Genomic DNA, 20,440 nt, shown 5'->3' on the forward strand with positions numbered 1-20,440 from the left:
GTTTCTTAAAACTCAAGAAAATGTAGTATGTAAGGCAGAAAGCAAGTCTACAACTTAAAATGAGAACCACAACTGGCTGAACACCAGACAGTAAGTAAGGAGGGGGACACTGTGCTCTCCTGCACATGCTTCATGGGAAGCCAGGTCACCTGGAGGCTGCACACGCACACTGGGATTCAGCACTGACCGTCTGCTGCAATCTATCTTCATCATTCCGGTGAGCATGATAACATCCATCTCCCAAGGACAGCGAGGGCAAAAGGTGGGATTCCTCTAACTCACTTTCACTACAGAACAAGTTCCCTTCCAATGACTCAAGATGTACATATTTCTTTAAATATGTTAATTTAACAGAGTAAGAGTCACATCTTACTCTGCCCATAGTTACTTCTTTCTGATGATTTTGAAAAGGCTCTGCTTTGATTCACTACATGAGTTTATAATGAACTGTCCAAAGACAAACTTATTTCAAGTTACACCTTCTACAGGTACAAGTGCGCACACGCACACACACACAGTACCAACTATAAATAAAACAAAGATTTCTTAAATATAAATCTTACTGCCATCAATCACAGATGTCTAAAATAAAAACTGAACTTTAGATGATACAAAACATGCTACGATCCAGTGAAGTTTAAAAACCAACAAAATCAAGACTAAGAATTTGTTAACAATATTTACCTTATTTTTTGGTTTGTTCTGAGACATTTTAGATGATGAAAAATGAGGAAATGAAAAGAGTATACTCATAAAATTTGTATCATGTTCACAAAATACACAATTAATTACTATGTCCATAAACTAAATAATGAAGTACATATATGAAAGAGGGAAAAGTGTATGAAGCAGGCAGTCCCTAACATAAGGCAGACTATTCAGATGAATACTCACTGTGGCATTTTGCATTTTTTTCCATCCTGCCAAAATACCACCCGCAGTAGATGAACTGAATCTCTCAACTCTCTGAATCATTCATTCCCTGCCATGATCACTTTGGGCCTCCTATCTGAACCTCTGCTGGGCCAACTGCCTGAACCCTGAGAGCTTCCACCTAGCTAGTCAATTTTCTTCCTCTGTTACTGAGACTTGGGTATTTTGATATATTACAGACTTTTTAAAAAACTGCCCAGTTGGTGTGGCTCAGTGGATTGAGCATCGTCCAATGGACTGAGAAGTCCCAGTTCAGTTCCCAGTCAGGGGACATGCCTGGGTTGTGGGTTTGATCCCCAGTAGTGGGCGTGCAGGAGGCAGCCTATTGATGTTTCTCTCTCATATGGATGTTTCTATCTCTCTCCCTTCCTCTCTCTCTTAAAAAAAAAAATATCATCACTGAGTATGAATGTGTATGTGTGTGTGTGTGTGTGTGTGTGTGTGTTTATATTCAAATTTCTGCAGTTCATGCTCTTCTGGAATTTGACTATAAATATATCCAGCCTGAAAAACAAGTCCAGTTCTCCTTGCTAGTTGTGAATATTTATACAGTTAAATTAATATACATTTAACAAATAAAATTCAAAATTTCAGATCTAGCTACTTTAAGGTAAGGCTGCAAAAAGTGTAAATTAATAAGCGCTATGCTGAACAAAATTATCATTTGAGTTGTCAAAAAAGAGACAACAGGCCAAAGATGGAGCCACTTGTGTTAAGCTCCAAGTCGGCAAACTGACTTAATACCTCACCTAATTATAGTTTCAGCCTCTCCCAGGAATATAACCTATAACCAGTCGATCTGAAATTAGCTGATCAACACTAGTGAGGTAATCTCCTGGACAGACCCCTTCCTGCCTTCCCCTAAAAGAGAACCTTGCCTGAAACTATTTGCTCTTTGATAATAACTTCCTTGTCTGGCCCCACCCACTTTGCCTATAAAAACCTATTATCTTGTACAGCCCTTGTATCTGCTAGATGGATGCTGCCCAATTCCCGAATCGCTGAATAAAGGCAGTCAGAGCTTCAAATTTATTCAGCTGAGTTTTGTTCAACAATTAACACAATTTAGAGGCCCAGTCTCTATGATGTCTCTCTCTCTCTGGAATCAACTTCCAGGAATTCAAATATAAAGTTGTGTGGAGTCCAGATGACTAAAAAGAGTCCATTTCAAGATTCTTTGACTCACCTTGTTCTAAACTTTGTAATAATCCTAGATGCCTTGCCTAGGTGTTAGGGAGACCAATTTTCACACAGACTCATCATTTGTGACAGAAGACATTTTGGGGCTGACAAATAGCAGAATATGCTACCCCAAAATATGGCGTAAGAGTTATTTTAAGATGATTCAGAAAGAGCAGACACAGAAGGGGGCTCTGAAAACAGAGAAGTTATTGTTTAGTAAGGGAAATTTACATTTATAAAAGAAATCATTTGTAATGGGTGTCTCCCTTTAAAGAGAAGGATAACTGAAAATCACAAGAGAATGGAGAATCTTACTCAATAGAGAAGGCACCAACTAAATCAGCATAATAGACCCCTTGTTTACTGATTTCCCTGGTAACCTCCCATAACTGGCCTCCTCACCCTCATTTTCTTGTCTTCAGTTGAAAATGATATTTAAGCCTGCATTCTAAACTACCTCGGAGATTTGTTCCTTTTCCCTTGGTTATCCCACATGTAGACCCACAAGTATACGTGTCAATACAATTTTGTTTGTTTTTCTATTGTTAATCTGTCTTTTGTTACTAGGGCTTCAGCCAATAATTCAAAAGGGTATAGGAACTGTTTCTCCTCCTCTACAGGACTCCGCCTTCAAAACAGGGTGGTGCTAGAACTCCCACAGACATGTGATGGGGAAGCACAGGACCAATAGCCACCTCTCTAGCCTAAATCAGACCTCCTTCTCCTTTTATCCACAGTTGGTCACTGCCCAAGTTTTAAAACTTCAGGAACCATATATAACTTTTGTGAATAAGCTGTTTTTGCTTCCTGTGAATAATGTTTATAGACACTTTATATTTAAATTAAAATTTTTGAACTACCTACCTTAAAGTAGGTAGCCATTCTTAAAAATGGCTGCAACTTTGGTTACTGTTTGCATTAAATTTATTAACTTCTGAACTGGAATACTACCAAATATTTAAAACCTAAATTGTTGGTTTATAGTATCTCCAAGCAGAGGGCTACATATTGATTCTCTAAGATACCAAATAAATGATATAGTAGAAAATTTTATTATATGGTCAAAGTAAACATATTTGTACTTTTAAAGTCTAAGGCAGAGTACTGATTTAAGGATATTTATTTTAAAGACACCTATAATAAACATAATTATAGAAGATAATGATAACAATGGACTAAGTATAAGAAACAAACCCAGTCACTTTTACCTCAAAGTTAAGGATGCAAAGCTTTTTATTTCTTAGGTAACTGAATTTCAACTAAATTATGCAAAGTAGCCAATTCAATTTCACAATGCAAAAAGGTTTGGATAGGATCAACAGGTATGTTTACTAAAAGCTACCTGTACTTACTGGAAAACAAATGGGAAAAAGTGCCCTACTGTCACCACTATAACAGTGTGGCTGAAGCACTACTTTTCAGAGAGAGAGATTCCTAACTCAATTTGCAAAAATGCTACTCAGAGTAACATGTTAAATTCTACCTCTCCCAACATTTTATTTTTTTTAATCTGAGGAGAAATCCCAGATTGTTAAGTAAGTGCTACTATGTTGATTCACCTTTGGATGATCCTAGCCTGTAGGATCCATCTCTGTTTTAGTCATTGTTTCACCCCAAGTTTTTAACACCATACCTCATACTTGAGACATACTCAAAACACAGTTGTTGAATGAAGTCAATCTTTCAATTGGCTTCATTGTTTACTGGTACTCTTCCTACTTATTCTATTTCAAACCAAACTATACATTTGAAAAACCTAAAATTTCTCATATGTTCTATTCATGGAATTGTGAGAAAAAGGCTCTCCTTTTTCCTTAATTTTATTCCACTTATTTCAAGTCAGGAGTGAACTACTTGATTTTTTTTTTTTTTTTAAGTCTATTTCAAAATGTACCAAAACTACAGTGGAAATCTCTGCTGTGGTTTTGACTATCTAGAGACACTGTGTTCAGGAAATAATGGCACAGCCAAAGCACCAGGTCTAACTAAAACACTAGCTGGCTGTTCAGGGCTCATGGCATTTTAAAATTTACCTGAAACATCTAAGGTAATTCTAATTAAAAACATTATTTTAAAGCAGAGGACTTACCATTATAAGTTATTCTTGGCTTTGTTAAACACATCACAAGATGTAAATCCATTTCATCTGAGGGTACAAATTTTGAGCATACAGGGCACTTAAATCCTAAAAGAAAAAGTAAAAGAAAGCCATATTACTTAACTAGTCTGAATATCCAACTATTATTTCTCTTTACAAACATGGAAGACAGAGCATTTCAAATTTCGGTATTACACTTACAATAATATGCTACTTGTGTACAATTTAAAATTGAGAAAAGAGCTTGTGACTGTACTATCCAACTAAAATCAGTTAAGGAAGATCATCCCATTTCCAGTAAGACAAATTCAAATGAGGAGAACTGGTTCACTACAAAACTCCATCTTCTTCTAATGTAAGGGCCCAATCATTCTCATATTTGTCTGATTTTTTACATTAACCTGAACTTATGATTTTGTTACAATAGCTTTGTATTCTGACCATGCTGTGGAAATTACCTTCCCAGCCTGGTATAGTACAATTTGAGTCACGGGTTTTGTAGCTAAACAGTACCTTATAAACTATTCTACTCCACTGATCTTTTCAAGGTTTATCTGATGAACTAAGAGAACCTTTCAAAACAGCAAAATCAGGTCTAGAACCTAAGACCGCTGACTGCTAGTACAGCAGCCTTTCCGCCACACCATGCTACTACAATCACAATGCAAACAGAAAACAGGAGCATCAAACAGGGCAGATTTCTCAATCTTGACACCTCAATACTAGCTGGTTTCCTACAATATTCAATCTGCACTACTAAGTATTTGTCTGAAGTACTCTATTAAAAATAAACTGGTAGCCCTGGCCAGTTTGGCTCAGCGGTTAGAGCGTCGGCCTGCGGTCCGGAGAGACCCGGGTTCGGTTTCCGCTAAGGGCACGTACTTCGGTTGCAGTTTGTCCCCGGCCCTGGTTGGTCGTGCGGGTGGCAACTACTCGATGTGTCCCTTCACGTCGATGTTTCTCACTCTCTCTCCCTTCCTCTCTCTCCCTCCCACTCTATCTGTACAAAAAATGGAAAAATATCCTCGGGTGAGGATTTAAAAATAAATAAATAAATAAATAAACTGGTATACTGAAAGAGAGAATGTTATGCAGTCAGCTCTTTCCTGCCCCTCACTCACCAAGGAAACTGTCTGTCCTATCCATGGTTTCTTGTTGCTTCTCTGCTGAGCTCCTGTTCCCTCCCTGACATCCCTAAGGTGCTTAACACCTGATCCAAAAAAGCCATTTTACAGTTTAGGTAGGCACAACAATCGGAGTAGTGCAAAAAGATGGTCTAAGCCAATCCATTTTTCTTAGAAATGTGACTAAAAAACAGCAAGAGAGGACATGGATCAGCTGTAAAGGGCTGAAGCCAAAAGGTCACATGCAGGTAAGAGACTGGAGTGTCCATCCTGGCTCCTGTGCAAAGTGAACTTAGAGAGCAGACACTACGGGCAAACAGAGGAAAACGGTGCACACGGAGATCTTGAAGCAGATGTGCCAAAGAGCGGAAGAGCCACAGTGACAGCAGCTAGTACGAAGGGCGGTGAAAAGCAGCCAGCCCCCAAAGCTGCTTCCATTCCGGCAGCTCCACTGCAGTGCACGTGGGTGTGTTCTCACGGGCACTCCCTCCCTTCGCTGTGCCGTGAAACTCACTGCAACCAAATGAGTCAGACTAGAGTAGTCCCTAGGCAGAACGTTCTACAAATTAGGGAAAAGTTTTGGCATGGGTACTTAATCCAGGTATCCAACACCGCAAATAAAATGTATGGTTTTGAACACTATTTTTCACAGTGTATTAAAAGCATTTTAAAAAACTAAAGATTCCGGTGGTTCTTTGTATATTGTTTTATCTCCTTAGGCTTTACTTTATCTCTACATAAGATATCATTACTCATTCAAGATTGGCAAGAACTCAAAAGCTTGACAATGCATTGTTGGTGAGGCTGTGGGGAAACAGGCACTTCCCTCCACTGCTAGTGGGAATGCAAAGTTGTACAACCACAGAAAGCAATTTGGAAATACCTACCTAGACTGCGTATGTATTTTACTTAGCAATCCCACTACTTAGATCTCACCGCAAAAGTATGTTCCCAACAATACCAAGTAATATATTCACAGACAGGATTCTGAGAAGAGGGCAGAGTAGGAAGCACTGAGGAATCTGCCTCCCCACCTAGACAACCGCGCACTGGAGGCATCTATCTGCGTTACTATTTTGGAACTCTGGAATCTACTGAGGGCTCATAATTCCCAGGGGAAGACTTGAACAGTATACTGTGGTTAATTTTAGCTCTTAGCACAGTAGCAGCTTCCCTTCCTCCACCCCAGCCACATGACAGGCAGCGATGCACTTGTTCCTGGAGCAGCTTGCAAACAGCTTGCAGGAGGCAGGGCGGGCAAAAGGACCCTGTCCTCCAAACACTGGGAACCTGTGCTCTGATGGCTGATTGCTGCTTCTGATCCAGGAGGCACAAAAAGAAAGGCACTCACTATTGTTGGACCACCCTGCCATTGTTTTAAGCTCTTCCCAGTCTGGCTGAAGAGACTTCAGACCCAACTTCCATCTACAATTGCTTGAGAGACTCCAAGTGAGAACCCAAGAACACCATCAATTGATCCTATCTATTCACAGAACCTTGATAAATAAATTTATATGTTTTAATTAAAACACACACAATTTACTGTGGTACTCTTTGAAATAGCCCAAGATCAGAAACATATAATAGATCTGGTGAATAAACACATTATTAATCTACACAGTGGAGTACTACACAGCTATAAAAAAGAAATGAGAAAGGTCTCTATAAACTGATATAGAGAGATATCCATGCTTTAAGTGAAAAAAAAAAGCTGTATGAAAAAGAATCCAGCTATCATGCAAGAAAGAAGAGGTAAATAAGAATACATGTATATGTATCTGCCAAAAGAAAAACAAAGGAGAATAAAATTCCAACCTAAGATTTACATAAATGTTACCTAAGGTGGTGAGAATGTGGTAAAAAAGAAAAAACAGAGAGAAGGTATTCCTGAGTATACCTTTTAATAAGATTTTTGACTTCTGAACAATGTTAATGATATATGAATCCAAAAACGAATAATGAACAGGATTTAAAAAATTCCTATTAAAATTATATAAATATAAACAAGTGAACTTAACTATATAGCAAATAGGTACAAAGAAAAATAGGTACACACACACATAGCTCAGTCCACTAAAAGGGCCTAGAAGCAATAACAACTCAATAGTAAAAAACAGCCCCAGCCCCCAGATCTTGGGTTTCTAAATCTCATTCCCCATCAGAAGAAACGAGGGCTCCTTAGAGAAATGGCTGGTTCCGGGTCTAGGGCAGGGAAAATACAGGTGAGCCTACAGAAAGGAAGTGCTTGAGCACTGGAGCCAGCTTGAAAAGGCTTCTCCTCATCAAATTTGAACAATCTGAGAATCAAAATAATGACAAGATATTTTAAATGTAATAAGAATGCAAATTATATCATAATAATTATACCTTCTTTTTTAAATTTTTTTATTTATTTTTTTGGTACATGCCCCTAGCGGGAACCAAGCCCGGGACTCTCTGGTCTGAGGCTGACACTCCAACCGCTGAGGCAAACCAGCCAGGGCTAATTATACCCTTCTTAAAGAAGAAAACCGCCCTGGCCAGTTTGGCTAAGCGGTTAGAGCGTCGGCCTGCGGTCCTGAGAGACCCGGGTTCGGTTCCCCCTAAGGGCGCGTACCTCGGTTGCAGTTTGGCCCTGGCCCTGGTCGGTCGTGCGGGTGGCAGCCACACGATGTGTCCCTTCACATCGATGTTTCTCTCTCTCTCTCTGTTCCTCTCTCTCTCTCCCACTCTACCTGAACAAAAAAATGGAAAAATGTCCTCGGGTGAGGATTAAAAAAACAAAACAAAACATAAAACGGAAAAACTGGCTATCACCTTCAACAAATGTTCAAACTGAGTATCACCAACAAAAAGGCAAGCTGACATCTGTGGCCCCTAATGTGATTCACTGAGAACATGATACTCATGTGTATTTCTGCAAAATATATTATGAATCTAATTATGAGGAAATTTTTCAACAACCTCCAACATATAAGTAGTGCACCAAAACAAAACAAATTAATAGAAAAGGGGTATTTACTATGATAAAATAGTCAAGCAGGAGACAAGAAAATTTCAGCATTGCCCACCCCCCAAAATCTTATAATTAATTATAAGATTTATTTTTCAAACTATTAATTTGCTTTTGTTTCCATTTATTTGTTTTGGTGTCCTTCTTATATGTTGAAGGTTTTTCCCAAATTTTATCAATTGTCCCCAAAACTCAAAATGATACTCCACCCATAAAACAAGAGCAGGAGGATATAAACAGGAACAGAGAAGTAAACAAAGGCTCTTATAACTAAACTTTTTATAGAAATTAAGAATTCAATGCCCAGTCGGTGTGGCTCAGTGGTTGAGCATCAACACATGCACAGAGATGTTGTTGGTTCAATTCCCAGTCAGGGCACATGCCCAGGTTGTGGGCCAAATCCCCAGGGGCGGGGGGCATGCAGGAGGCGGCCAATCAATGTTCTCTCTCATTGATGTTTCTATCTCTCTCTCTCTAAAATCAATAAAGAAAATTTTTTAAAAAATTCAAACAGGCAGAATATTAACTTGAGGCAATAGTAATACCAAATGAAAATATAAATATTTACTGTGTAACAGGAAATAAAACACACTGGATAAATTAACTCATTTATCCCCATATCGCTTGAGTTAGGTACTAACATGAACCCTGTTTTACAGATGAAAAACTGAAAGGATAAGCAGTCTATGTAAAGCCATAAAGCTAGAGGTTGGCAATGCCACAATTCAGACCTCCTGGCTGCGGAGCCTAAGTCCTCTCCACAGGAAGGAGAGCCAGAAGTCAAATAGAATAATGAAATTTGAAGATCAATCCAGGTGGTTTAACATCCAACCAACTAGAAACAGACTTAAGGAGAAGAAACTATCAAAGACACAATTTCCCAAAAAGAAGTTCATGAGTATTGTGGACGAAAAGGGGTTTTGTACTAAAATGACAAATCCAGTGAAAAAAAGTGATCTCACAGGGTGATCTGATCATAAATTCCTAACTGGGAAGTCATCTTTAGCAGTCATGCCCCAGACATATAATTTCTTTAGTAAAAGGTATCGATCTTTGCACATCTAAGTTAACACACCTTTGAATGTCACAGTAATCCACTTTTTCAGACCCCAGAAGCATAAACACCCTCAATGGAACACATACTCTTGTTAACTAGCCTGTAATCCAATCCCCACCTTGTTTTCTCCCACTTTCGTGTAATCTTCCTTACTTTCCCTCCTTAATTGTATAAAAGAAACTGTAAAACTATTATTCTCCAGAGCATTTGAGAACTTACTTCTTGTCAATGTCATCAGTTTGGCTCAAATAAACTTTAAAAAATTCTCTACCGAGTTGGACATTTCTTATGTCAACAATATACAGGCTAAGAAGTACCAATACAACAAATGAAAATAAGCAGCCATATCAAGGTGCACTGCTACAAAATAACAAGCATCAGAGGTACAGAATGAAGTCCAGGGTTTTCAAAAAGAAAAAAGATCGATACTGAACAATTGCCAGACTTTTTAATTTTGTCTTTCATGATAATCTTTTTGGAGAGTCTAGTTCAACTGTTTTTCAAAATCAGAATGGCAACTTCTCAACAACAACACTTGAAAGAAGAAGACAAATGAAGCTATAACTTCAAAATTATTAGTGATTTCATTTAGATTATATATCCAAACTACTACATATTCACACTTAATACATTTTTTCCCAATAAGTAAAGCATTCAAAATTGTCCTTCTTGGGCACAGTCTTAAGCAACTTTTAGAACATGTGCCCCACTAAAACAAGGGAGCAGAGGAAAGAGAAAGACCACAGGATCAAGAAAACATGATCTCTTCTAGGAGAGAGGTAAAGAAGTCCTGGATAACTGTAGCATGTCTAGAAGGTATTAGTTCAGATTGCAAGAGGAGAGTACATGGTTCAAGAGAGAGAAAGAAGGGAGGAGGGGAAGGGAGGGGAGGGGAAGACAGGGAAGAGGAGGGAGGAGAGGGGAGAGGTAGGCAGGGAGGAAATAGGTAGTGAACTGATAAGATTTTTATGATGTGTTCAATCATGGAGAAAAACAAGATTGTAATCAGGCAGGTTTTAAATTCTTTGACAAGTTTGGGAAGAGCTGACATAAAAACAGACAAGTAAGCAAAGGACTAGGAAATTATTAATTATGAAACCAATACATAAAAGGAAATATAATCCACAAGCATAAACAATGAGTATAGATTTAAACAAATCATCAATCAAAAACACATTCAAAAGGTGAAAGGATTAAAATGAAGATAGATGGCATATACAAACCATCTTTCATAATAGGCTCGTAATAGTTAATGTCTAAAAATATTAAAAACAGGAATATAAGCATTATTTATTAATATGCAAGTAAATGTTACAATTCATAGCTACAGGTGTGGAAATATAAAAACTGGTTTTATAAGACTCGAAGTACTTTATCTTTTCAAAATATATGCATATTTGACTTGGTTTAATTTTTAAAACTATTTTAAGGCAAAACGTGTCTGTAGAACATAGGACATATAAGCCTAGTGAAAAAGTACACATTCTGTGAGAACACATCTCAGCTGAAGCCGTTGGCTGGCCCAGATCACCTTTTCTCTTTTCCCCCTACTGTTTTTCTCTTACAGAGGCCCAACTGGAATGGCTCCACTCTTCAAAGAACAGTAAGAAAAGATTTAATATGGAACCGAAGCACTGAAGCTACTATAGGAGGAAGACAAAAGCATTCAAAGGCAGATGAATTAGACAATTAAAAAAATTAACTCAGGAAACAGAGTTGTCATAGTTCAGCAAAGGAAAGTGAATATAACAATTATTGCAACAGAAATAAAATTTCTGTAACCAAATCTACGTAACAGATATAAAAACCACAGAAGAACCAGAGTGAGATGGACAAAACTAGTGATAACATCACTGACGTGAAAAGCAGACTTAGGAAAAACAAAGATGACAATTATTTAGAAAAGATAAAATTTATGGAAGATAAAAGGCTAACTGGTTTTCTCAAAAAGAAGAATGGAATAAAAAAAAACAAGAAAATGATCAAAAATAGTAAAAAAAAAATCATAATAAGTATCTAGACAGAAAATGTAAGGCATGTACACTTGAGGGGTAAGGGTGACAGAAACCATACTGGACTCAGAACCATCTACAGAATAATAAAGATATTACTTGAGATACATTTTTGGTGTGTGCTGGGGGGGGTAGTATCTTCAGAACTCTTAGAAGGGTTTAAGTCATTATTTTTTGACAATTCTGTCACTTTATTTTATATATTACCTTTCTAAAAGAACTTTCTGATGAGAATGGAAAGAAGAAATGAATAAAGCAACATTTTTTTGTTGTACAAAAAGTGAAAATTATGATCTGATTTATTTTTTGTAGTCCCAAAGCAAAGTGTGTCTATTATGACACATAGTAGGCACTCAAATATTGGAATGAAATGCTATCCCAAAAAGTATTTTTTTAAAAAGTATTAAACACCAGCATATTAAAATGATTCACAAAATATTCTACAAGGGTTCTTTAAATATGCCCTGGAGGTTTCTTTGTAGATGAAAAAAAAAAAAAAGATGTGATGGGTAATTTCTTTTCCTTTTCTGGTTCCTGATTTTTTTTTTTTTTAATCCTCACCCGAGGACATTTTTCCATATTTTGTTCAGATAGAGTGGGAGGGAGGGAGGGAGGGAGAGAGAGAGAGAGAGAGAGAAACATTGATGTGAAAGGGACACACTGAGTGGTTGCCACCCACATGACCCAACCAGGGCCGGGGACAAACTGCAACCGAGGTACGGGCCCTTAGCAGGAACAGAACCCGGGTCTCTCTGGACCGCAGACCGACGCTCTAATCGCTGAGCCAAACTGGCCAGGGCTGGTTCCTGATTTTTTAAACAAAAAGCACTTACGTGCACCTGACAATGCCCTCAGTGTTGTTTAAAAAGAAGACTTCTCCGTGTTCACAGTAATTAACTCCCACACCATCTGGGTGCAAGAATATGAATGGAACCAACGGGAGCATCTACTCATCTTCCACAGATAAAAAACTCAGTGAAGTAAAATTTTTGCCAAAAGTCAAAAAACAAGGCAGCAGTAGGGCCAGGACAAGGGCTCTCTTCACCGCACTCTGCACTCCACTCATCTACCAGCTCTCTCTCATAGCATTCGTAAGTAGTTATGCTAAAAATTTACAATATCTTACATAACAATGTTCTATTCATGCAACCATTAAAGGGGATCTAGTCTGAGCTTGTTTTCAAGGAGAAGTGATACTCCTTGTGAACAGTGGCAAAATTCTACAAAATGAATAACTACTATTAAAAACATACGTTAGGAAGTATAAGCAAATCAAAATCCATACTGGTATTAAATCTGGGACATTGTAACAGATGTAATTCCCATATCTGGGAAACTACTCAGAAGCCCAGGGAGAGTTACGTATTGGAAACAATAATTTTCCTCCACCCAGTTAAAAAACAAATTTGCAATTCATTTTTTTAGTTATAAAATGCAAGAATAACATGTATAAATATTTGTCTTCGGTATACTCATAATCTTAAAAACAACACTACAAACATGCCCAATTTTTGCTTGTTTCCTATTTTTCATTATTATTGCTTTTATTGTATTCAAGCCTATCAATCAACTCTCTGCCAACTTTTTTTCTTTCTCTCCTCCACCCCTCGATATCCCATTAGCTTTATTTCTCATCTCATATTTTGGCTTTATTTATTGTCTGGATGACTTTAAATACATATCACCTACAAATATGATAGATTAGAGTAACTATGAAGTTGAAGTATCGGTGGGCCATTCAGACAGCTATAAGAAAATACTAGAGACTAGGTAGCTTATGAACAACAGAGGCTTATCTCTTACAGTTCGGGAAATCAGGGTGCCAACACAGTCAATTGTGGCATTCTGGCCTGGTGGAAGGGGCTTCCTAGAGCCTTTTATACGGGCACTAATCCCATTCATGAGAGTTCAACACTTATGACCTAATCACCTCCCAGAGGCCCATTTCCTAATACTATCGGGGTTTCTACCTGACTTGGGGGCACCCATTCACACCACAACAGTATGTAATGCACTTTCAGAACTGAGTGCGAGCTTCCACAGAATCAGAGTCTATCCGTTTATTTTCACAAACAGGACAAAAATAGCTTCTGCTGCCGCTCTGGCCAGTTTGGCTCATCGGTTGAGCATTGGCCTGCGGACTAGAGAGTCGTGGGTTCGGTTCCAGCTAGGGGCACGTACCACACACACACACACACACACACACACACACACACACACAATAATAGCTTCTGCTGTACAATTTTCTCCCAGTTTGGGAAAGGGGGAAGGCAAAGGATAGAGTAACGGTATTCGCTCTGGGAATTCAGACTAGATGGAGAAATACATCCTTGAGCCACAGCTTCTCATCTGAGAGATAGTTAGCTGCATAATGCCCATCAGCTGCCCTGGTCCCAGATTAACACAGAAGTCAAATGAAGAGCAAAAAAAAAAATTTCAAAATAATTACTACAATGAACTCTTAACTACTACAGTTAGTAACTGTTTGCACTCATTGGCTTAAAGCAAAACACTGAAAAATCTGCACAGGGCACAACTAAAATTCTCAATAAATTCAATGTCTCCAAATAGTTTGCTTCTCGACATTTATGTTCCCAATTCCCTTCAGTTGCAGAAAACTGATGACCAGTTTTGATAATTAGCTCTAGAAATAGAGTATCAATGTGGGTAGAACCTCAATGGCTTATAATTGTTTATCACCTGTTTCATTTCAGGTCATGTCTATAAGATATACATACTGTTTCTATCATATTCATATTTGTTGTCTTACCATGGTTTAGGTATTGCAAAATCTATTTACTAAAGGTTCAGTAAATTTTACTAAACTCTAAGTCTTTTAAAAATGTAAATGTAAACAAAATTACCGCTTTTAACATTATATTAGACTTAAGATTTATTTTAAAAATATAGGCAGTTATAATGAAACTATTGTCAAACGCCTGTAGAACTTTCAAATAAAAATACCAAATAGTCCACAGAACTCAGTAACATAAGGAATGATTTTAAAACATATCTTCATGTTTCATACCAAGATATTTAACTACTTCACAACACATGCCAAGCAGAGTAGATAACTCAAAAATATATACTGAATAAACAACTACATCCTCCTTCTAGTATATATCCCTTCTCATGCCCAAATTTGAAGATCAAGTGTGGAGCTCTCTCTCCACAATTCTCTTAGTGCTCAAACCAACAATGGCAGCTCAGAACAGATAGCCAAATAACACTGTTCAAGTATGGCTCACTGTTTCCTCCCTCCCTCCTATTCTTGCACATGTACATGAACGCTCACACGCAACATGGAGATTTTACTATGCTGTTAACTATCAGAATTAAATCTAAATCAAAGAAAACAAAATATGAAACCATTTTCTAGCAAGTAGAAAAGATGGGGTGGAGTACATAGGGTTGAAGGGACAGAAATTCCAAGATCTGTTACGTTCTTCATGTAAATCTGGACTAGTTATTTCTGTTGCTGTTTCAGGTCAAACATATTTTTAAGTGGTTTAATATTCCACTCAGCCACAGAAATGAGAGGAAGAAGCTGACATAATGAGGCACAACTTCTGATAATCCTAGTATAAATTCTCCCCTAAAAATATGGTGTTTTTGTTTGTTTGTTGGAAGAAAAGGGAATGATACCTCTTACATTCTTAGAGGGCTTACTTTTTAATAAAATCCTAAAAATTTTAGCGGGTGCTTTGCTTCTAAAGGAGACAGTCTTTCAGCATTCACCCTGATCAAACAAATCTTAAAGTCTTCATTGATCTCATTCACTCACATGGAATCAAGAGATCCAAAAATAGCAACTTAGAACAAAGAAGCAAAAGAAGAAAAGTTAATACCTAACTAAGAAGGCTGAAAGATTAAGAGAAAGCTCAGGGCTTGAAGTACTGGCTAAAACAGAGCTATAAGAACATAGATGGAAAAACAGGAAAACACAGCAAGAAATAAAAACAACATACCCTGTTTTCTACAGTTGTATTTCCCTCTCACTGTACTCACACATTATTTAGAAATGTAAGAAATGTTGAAAGAAAAAGTACTGGGCCACAGATAATGTACAGGAACAAAATATGTAAAACATTTACATTTTTTAAGCTTTAGAGTTAGATTTCAAATATATTTGTGCCATCCTAGTTGTATCTTACATTTATATGATGAATAAACCTACTTTTCCTCATGTACTAATATACTAATTTGAAATGAGGCGACAAAATAATTAATAATTAAAACAAAAAAATATATATCATTTAAATAACAGCCAGACATCATTTTTAAAATATCGATTTGGTGGCTTCCACAGCTTGGCTACTGTAAACAAGACTGCAATGAATATAAGCATGTATATGTCTTTTTTTCTTTTTTTAAATCCTCAACTGAGGATATTTTTCCATTGATTTTTAGAGAGAGTGAGAGAGAGGGAAAGAGAGAAACATCTATGTAAGGGAGACAAATCGATTAATTACCTCCTGCAAGACCCTGACTGGAGCCGGGGATCAAACCTGCAACCCAGGTACATGCCCTTGACTCGGAATCGAACCCAAGACCCTTTGGTCTGTGGTTGATGCTCTAACTGCTGAGCCAAACAGGCCAGGGCTATATATATCTTTTTGAATTAGTGTTTTGGGTGTCTTTGGATAAACACCCAGAAGTGGAATTGTTCAGTCCTTCTGTCTCTTGCTATAGCCTCTGTTTTAAAATCCATTTTGTGCCCTGGCCGGTTTGGCTCAGCGGTTAGAGCATTGGCCTGCAGTCCGGAGAGACCCGGGTTCGGTTCCCGCTAAGGGCATGTACTTCGGTTGCAGTTTGTCCCCGGCCCTGGTTGGTCGTGTGGGTGGCAGCCACTCGATGTGTCCCTTTCACGTCGATGTTTCTCTCTCTCTCTCTCTCTCCCTCCCACTCTATCTGTACAAAAATTGGAAAAATGTCCTCGGGTGAGGATAAAAACATAAATAAATAAATAAAATCCATTTTGTTTGATATAAGTATTGTTACCCCACGCTTTTTGTTTTCATTTCCATTTGCATGAAATTTTTCCCATCCCTTTACTCTCAGTCTGTGTGTGTCTTTGGTTCTGAAATGGGTCTCTTGTAGACAGTAGCCTATCTCTTTTGATTGGAGCATTTAATCCATTTACATTTAAAGTAATTATTGATAGGTATGTAGTTATTGCCATTTTAGTATTCATATCTTTGATTTTTTTTCGTCTTCTTCTTTCTTAAAGAAGTCCCTTTATCATTTCTTGTAATACTGGTTTGGTGGTGGTAACTCCTTTAGCTTTTTCTTCTCTGAAAAGCTCTTCATCTGCTCTTTAATTCTAAATGACAGCTTTGCTGGACAGAACAGTCTTAGTTGTAGGTCACTGCTGTTCATATTTTGTGCCAATCTCTCCTGACCTGCAAAGTTTATGTTGAGAAATTAGTTGAGTCTTATGGGAGCTGCCTTGTAAGTAACTAACTGCTTTTCTCTTGCTGCTTTTAACATTCTTTGTCTTCAACTTTTGTCACTTTAATTATGATGTGTCTTGGTGTGGGCCTCTTTGAGTTCATCTTGTTTGTGAGACTCTACACTCCTGGACTTTTATATCTATCTTCTTCACCAGGTTAGGAAAGTTTTCCATCATTATTTCTTCAAATAGGCTTTCAATTCCTTGCTCTCCCTGTTCTCTTCCGAATAACACTATGTGAATGTTGGTATGCTTGATGTTGTCCCATAGACTCCTTAAATTATCCTCATTTAAAAAATATATGTTTTTGTTGATTTCAGAGAGAGAGGAAGAGAAAGGGAAGAGATAGAGAGCAAAACATCAATGTGATAAACATTGATTGGCTGCCTCCTGCACATACTCTACTGGGGATCAAGCCTGCAACCCAAGCATGTGCCCTGATCGGGAATTGAACCAGCAACCTTTTGGTGCATGGGACAACACTCAACCAACTGAGCCATAGTGACCAGGGCTATCCTTATTTGTTTTTTTATTGGTTTTCCTTTTTGCTGTTCTGACTGTTTTCCGCTACCTTGTCTTCCAAATTGCTGATTTAATTTTCTGCTTCATCTAAGTGTCCATCAATAGATGAATGGATAAAGATGTGGTACATATATACAATGGAAAATAGTCACAAAAAAGAATGAAACCTTGTCATTTGTGATAACATGGATGAACCTAGAGGGTCTTATGCTAAGTGAGATAAGTCAGAGAAAGACACATACCATATAGTTTCACTTCTATGTGGAATCTAAAAACAAAACAAACAAAACAGAAGTAAACGCAAAGATACAGAGAATATTTTGATGGTTACCAGACGGAAGGGGAATTAGGGGCATAGATGAAATGGGGAAGAAATTAAGATATGCAAATTGCCAGTTATAAAATCAGTCACTAGAATGTTAAGTACAGCATAGAAAATAGTCAATAGTACTGTAATAATTATATATAGTGTCAGATGAGTACTAGACTTATCAAGGTGATCACTTCGTAAGTTATGCTATATGCTTGAAGCTGATATATTGTATGTCAACTATAATTTTAAAGTAAAAAATTATTTTAAAGAAAACACCACCAGATTAAACAAATATATATCACTTAAACAGTCTATTATTTTTCATTAAAAGTAATATGGCTTTGGTGTTGCAGATATTTTTTATCAACAATAAATGTTAATATAGTAAATCACGTGTGCATGTATTTAACATAAATCTGCTTATCACAAACACTGTATCTTTCACCAAATAACTGTTTTTGATACCTAATCAAATGCAAAATGCACCTAACAAAATTTGATAGGATTTTAAAATGCTCTTTTGGCAACTGGGGCTTTAAAATCTTGTATTTGGCTAAAAAGTGTTTTCTGTTACTATCAATAATATAATTTCTTACAGCCACTATAACAAATGAAAAGGCAATTATGAAGGCTCAACATACATTGACTGTTTAGTATCACAATCAAAACAATGTTAATTGTGGCACCTGACTGTAATCACTATTGCTTTTAAGTAGATAACACTTTGCCTACTACATTTGCACTAAAATAATCAGACTCAATGTTGCCAACAATTCCTAATACCATGCATACATAATTTAATTCTTATGATTTGCTATGTCGAATTTGATTTAGAAGGGCTGGTTCTATAAGAGTTTTTAAGTTTAGCAGAAAATGCACAATCACTAATATATGATATTCCAAGAAGCGCAAAGTCTAAAAGAAATGCCAATTCCCGAGGACAGATAAAGTTCTCAACTACTACACTATAACCCAACTCTACTTTTTAAACATGTTATGTACTCAGCCTGACAAAAATCACTGACTTCCTTTCCCATAGGGGCTGACCTCTGGAAACTACTTCTCATTGGTATGGTGTTAATTACCTTCTTAAAGATACAGTTCTTCAGGGAATTCACTCTACATTAAATATTTCCCTAGCTATACTAAGCTCGCTGATAGCTCCTTGTTTCTACGTGTATTCCTGTCTCTTGGGTCTCCCCAAACTCACAAATGGAAGAATCAAATAACAGCATTACAGATTTAACATTTTATAACTCTTTATGAATGAAAAGAATGATCTTACAACCTATTTGCTATTTATCTTCAAAGTTTCTTACAAAGAAACTGTACTTGGGGTAACTCTGGCAAACTATGGATCCATGGGCTAAATGCCTGCTTTCACACAGCCCTTGAGTCAGGAACAGTTTTACATTTTTAAATAGTTGGAGGAGGGGGGAGAAAATAAATAGAATAATATTTCATGGTACATGAAAATTAGATGAAACTCAAAGTTCAATGTCCACTAATACGTTTATTGAAAAACAGTTACATGTACACATTTATATTTTTTTCTATGGCTGGCTTCACATTATAATAGAGAGATCAAATGGTCTGCAAAGCCTAACATATTTACTGTTTGGCCCTGTACTGAAAATTTACTGATCCCTGAAGTGAATCATTAAAAACTGTTCAAAATGTCTGAATATTTGTTTCAAAAGAGTACACTAGAAAAACCCCTTTGAAAAATTTGGTTATGACAAAAACTCTGTAAGCTGCCAATGAACTCAATTTAAAAATGAGTCCACAAAAGAGCTGAGGAATGATAATGAAGTTCCAGTCAGGCCAGTATTATCACTTCTTCCCTGAAGACACACCTGTTTATTCTGAATCCACTACCAACCTGGTATATTTTACCTCCCAAGTACCTGTCAAATTCAACCACTTCTCTAGACATCTATCACCACCCTATATCTAGCAACGCTTATTTTTTCGTGGACCTGGAGTTACCTCTATATACATCTGCTCTAGCCCACCCCTTCCCCAAACCGGTTTTATAAGCCATCTTCAAAACAGAGATCTGATTATGTCACTCTTCTGCTTAACACACAATCACACACACACACACACACACACACACACACGCACTTTTTATTCATTATATAAAAAGCCTTTCATTTTCTGTTCCGTCACCTCCATCCAGCCTCATATTTTCCAATCACTAATTGATATTTAAAAATATTAGATTATATGCCATATATCTGTGGTTTCCTGATCAGCATGATTTAGTATTTAATTGAATCACCACAATGCAAAACCAAAAAATTACTGATCACCTTTCATGCCAAATTACATGCAATGTTAGAATATTTAATTTTTGCCTTCCTATCTACCCTGAAAGTTACCTATACTTTCATAGGTATCCAACAATGACCAACATAGTAGACACTCAAAAAATACTTATTGCTTGATCCATTATAAAACCTTGACAGTGTTCTTGATTCTGTTGGAAGTTTATTTGGACTGGGATGTGTTGATTCAGCACTTCAACAGCAAGCCAGGGGCAGATGTGAAAGACTGTATGTCTGGACTTTCAAAGAGCTGCTTCTAAGAATAAAGAGTCAGAGTACAGTAAAGTCTCTTTTAACTGTCTACTCTAGTCATCAACTAGGACCTCATTACACACATTGAGTTGATTCAGAGAATACATTTCTGAGCACCTGGAACCTTTTCTCATTCCTAAATGTAAAACCTAGGCTAATCGATCAGTTTAAGA

The 20,440-nt window shown here is 37.2% G+C and overlaps 1 protein-coding gene across 1 annotated transcript in view; it reads right to left on the reverse strand.

Moving 5' to 3' along the window:
• The window catches only part of ZNRF2 (zinc and ring finger 2), a 71,617-nt gene that overhangs the window by 27,150 nt on the left and 24,027 nt on the right, over positions 1–20,440 (reverse strand). The window contains exon 2 of the mRNA XM_036246589.1: positions 4,205–4,300. Coding sequence (XP_036102482.1) covers positions 4,205–4,300 — 96 coding nt within the window. The remainder of the gene's footprint in view (positions 1–4,204; positions 4,301–20,440) is intronic.

Source organism: Molossus molossus, unplaced genomic scaffold (genome assembly GCF_014108415.1).
Source record: "Molossus molossus isolate mMolMol1 unplaced genomic scaffold, mMolMol1.p scaffold_m16_p_7, whole genome shotgun sequence".
NCBI lineage: Eukaryota > Metazoa > Chordata > Mammalia > Chiroptera > Molossidae > Molossus > Molossus molossus.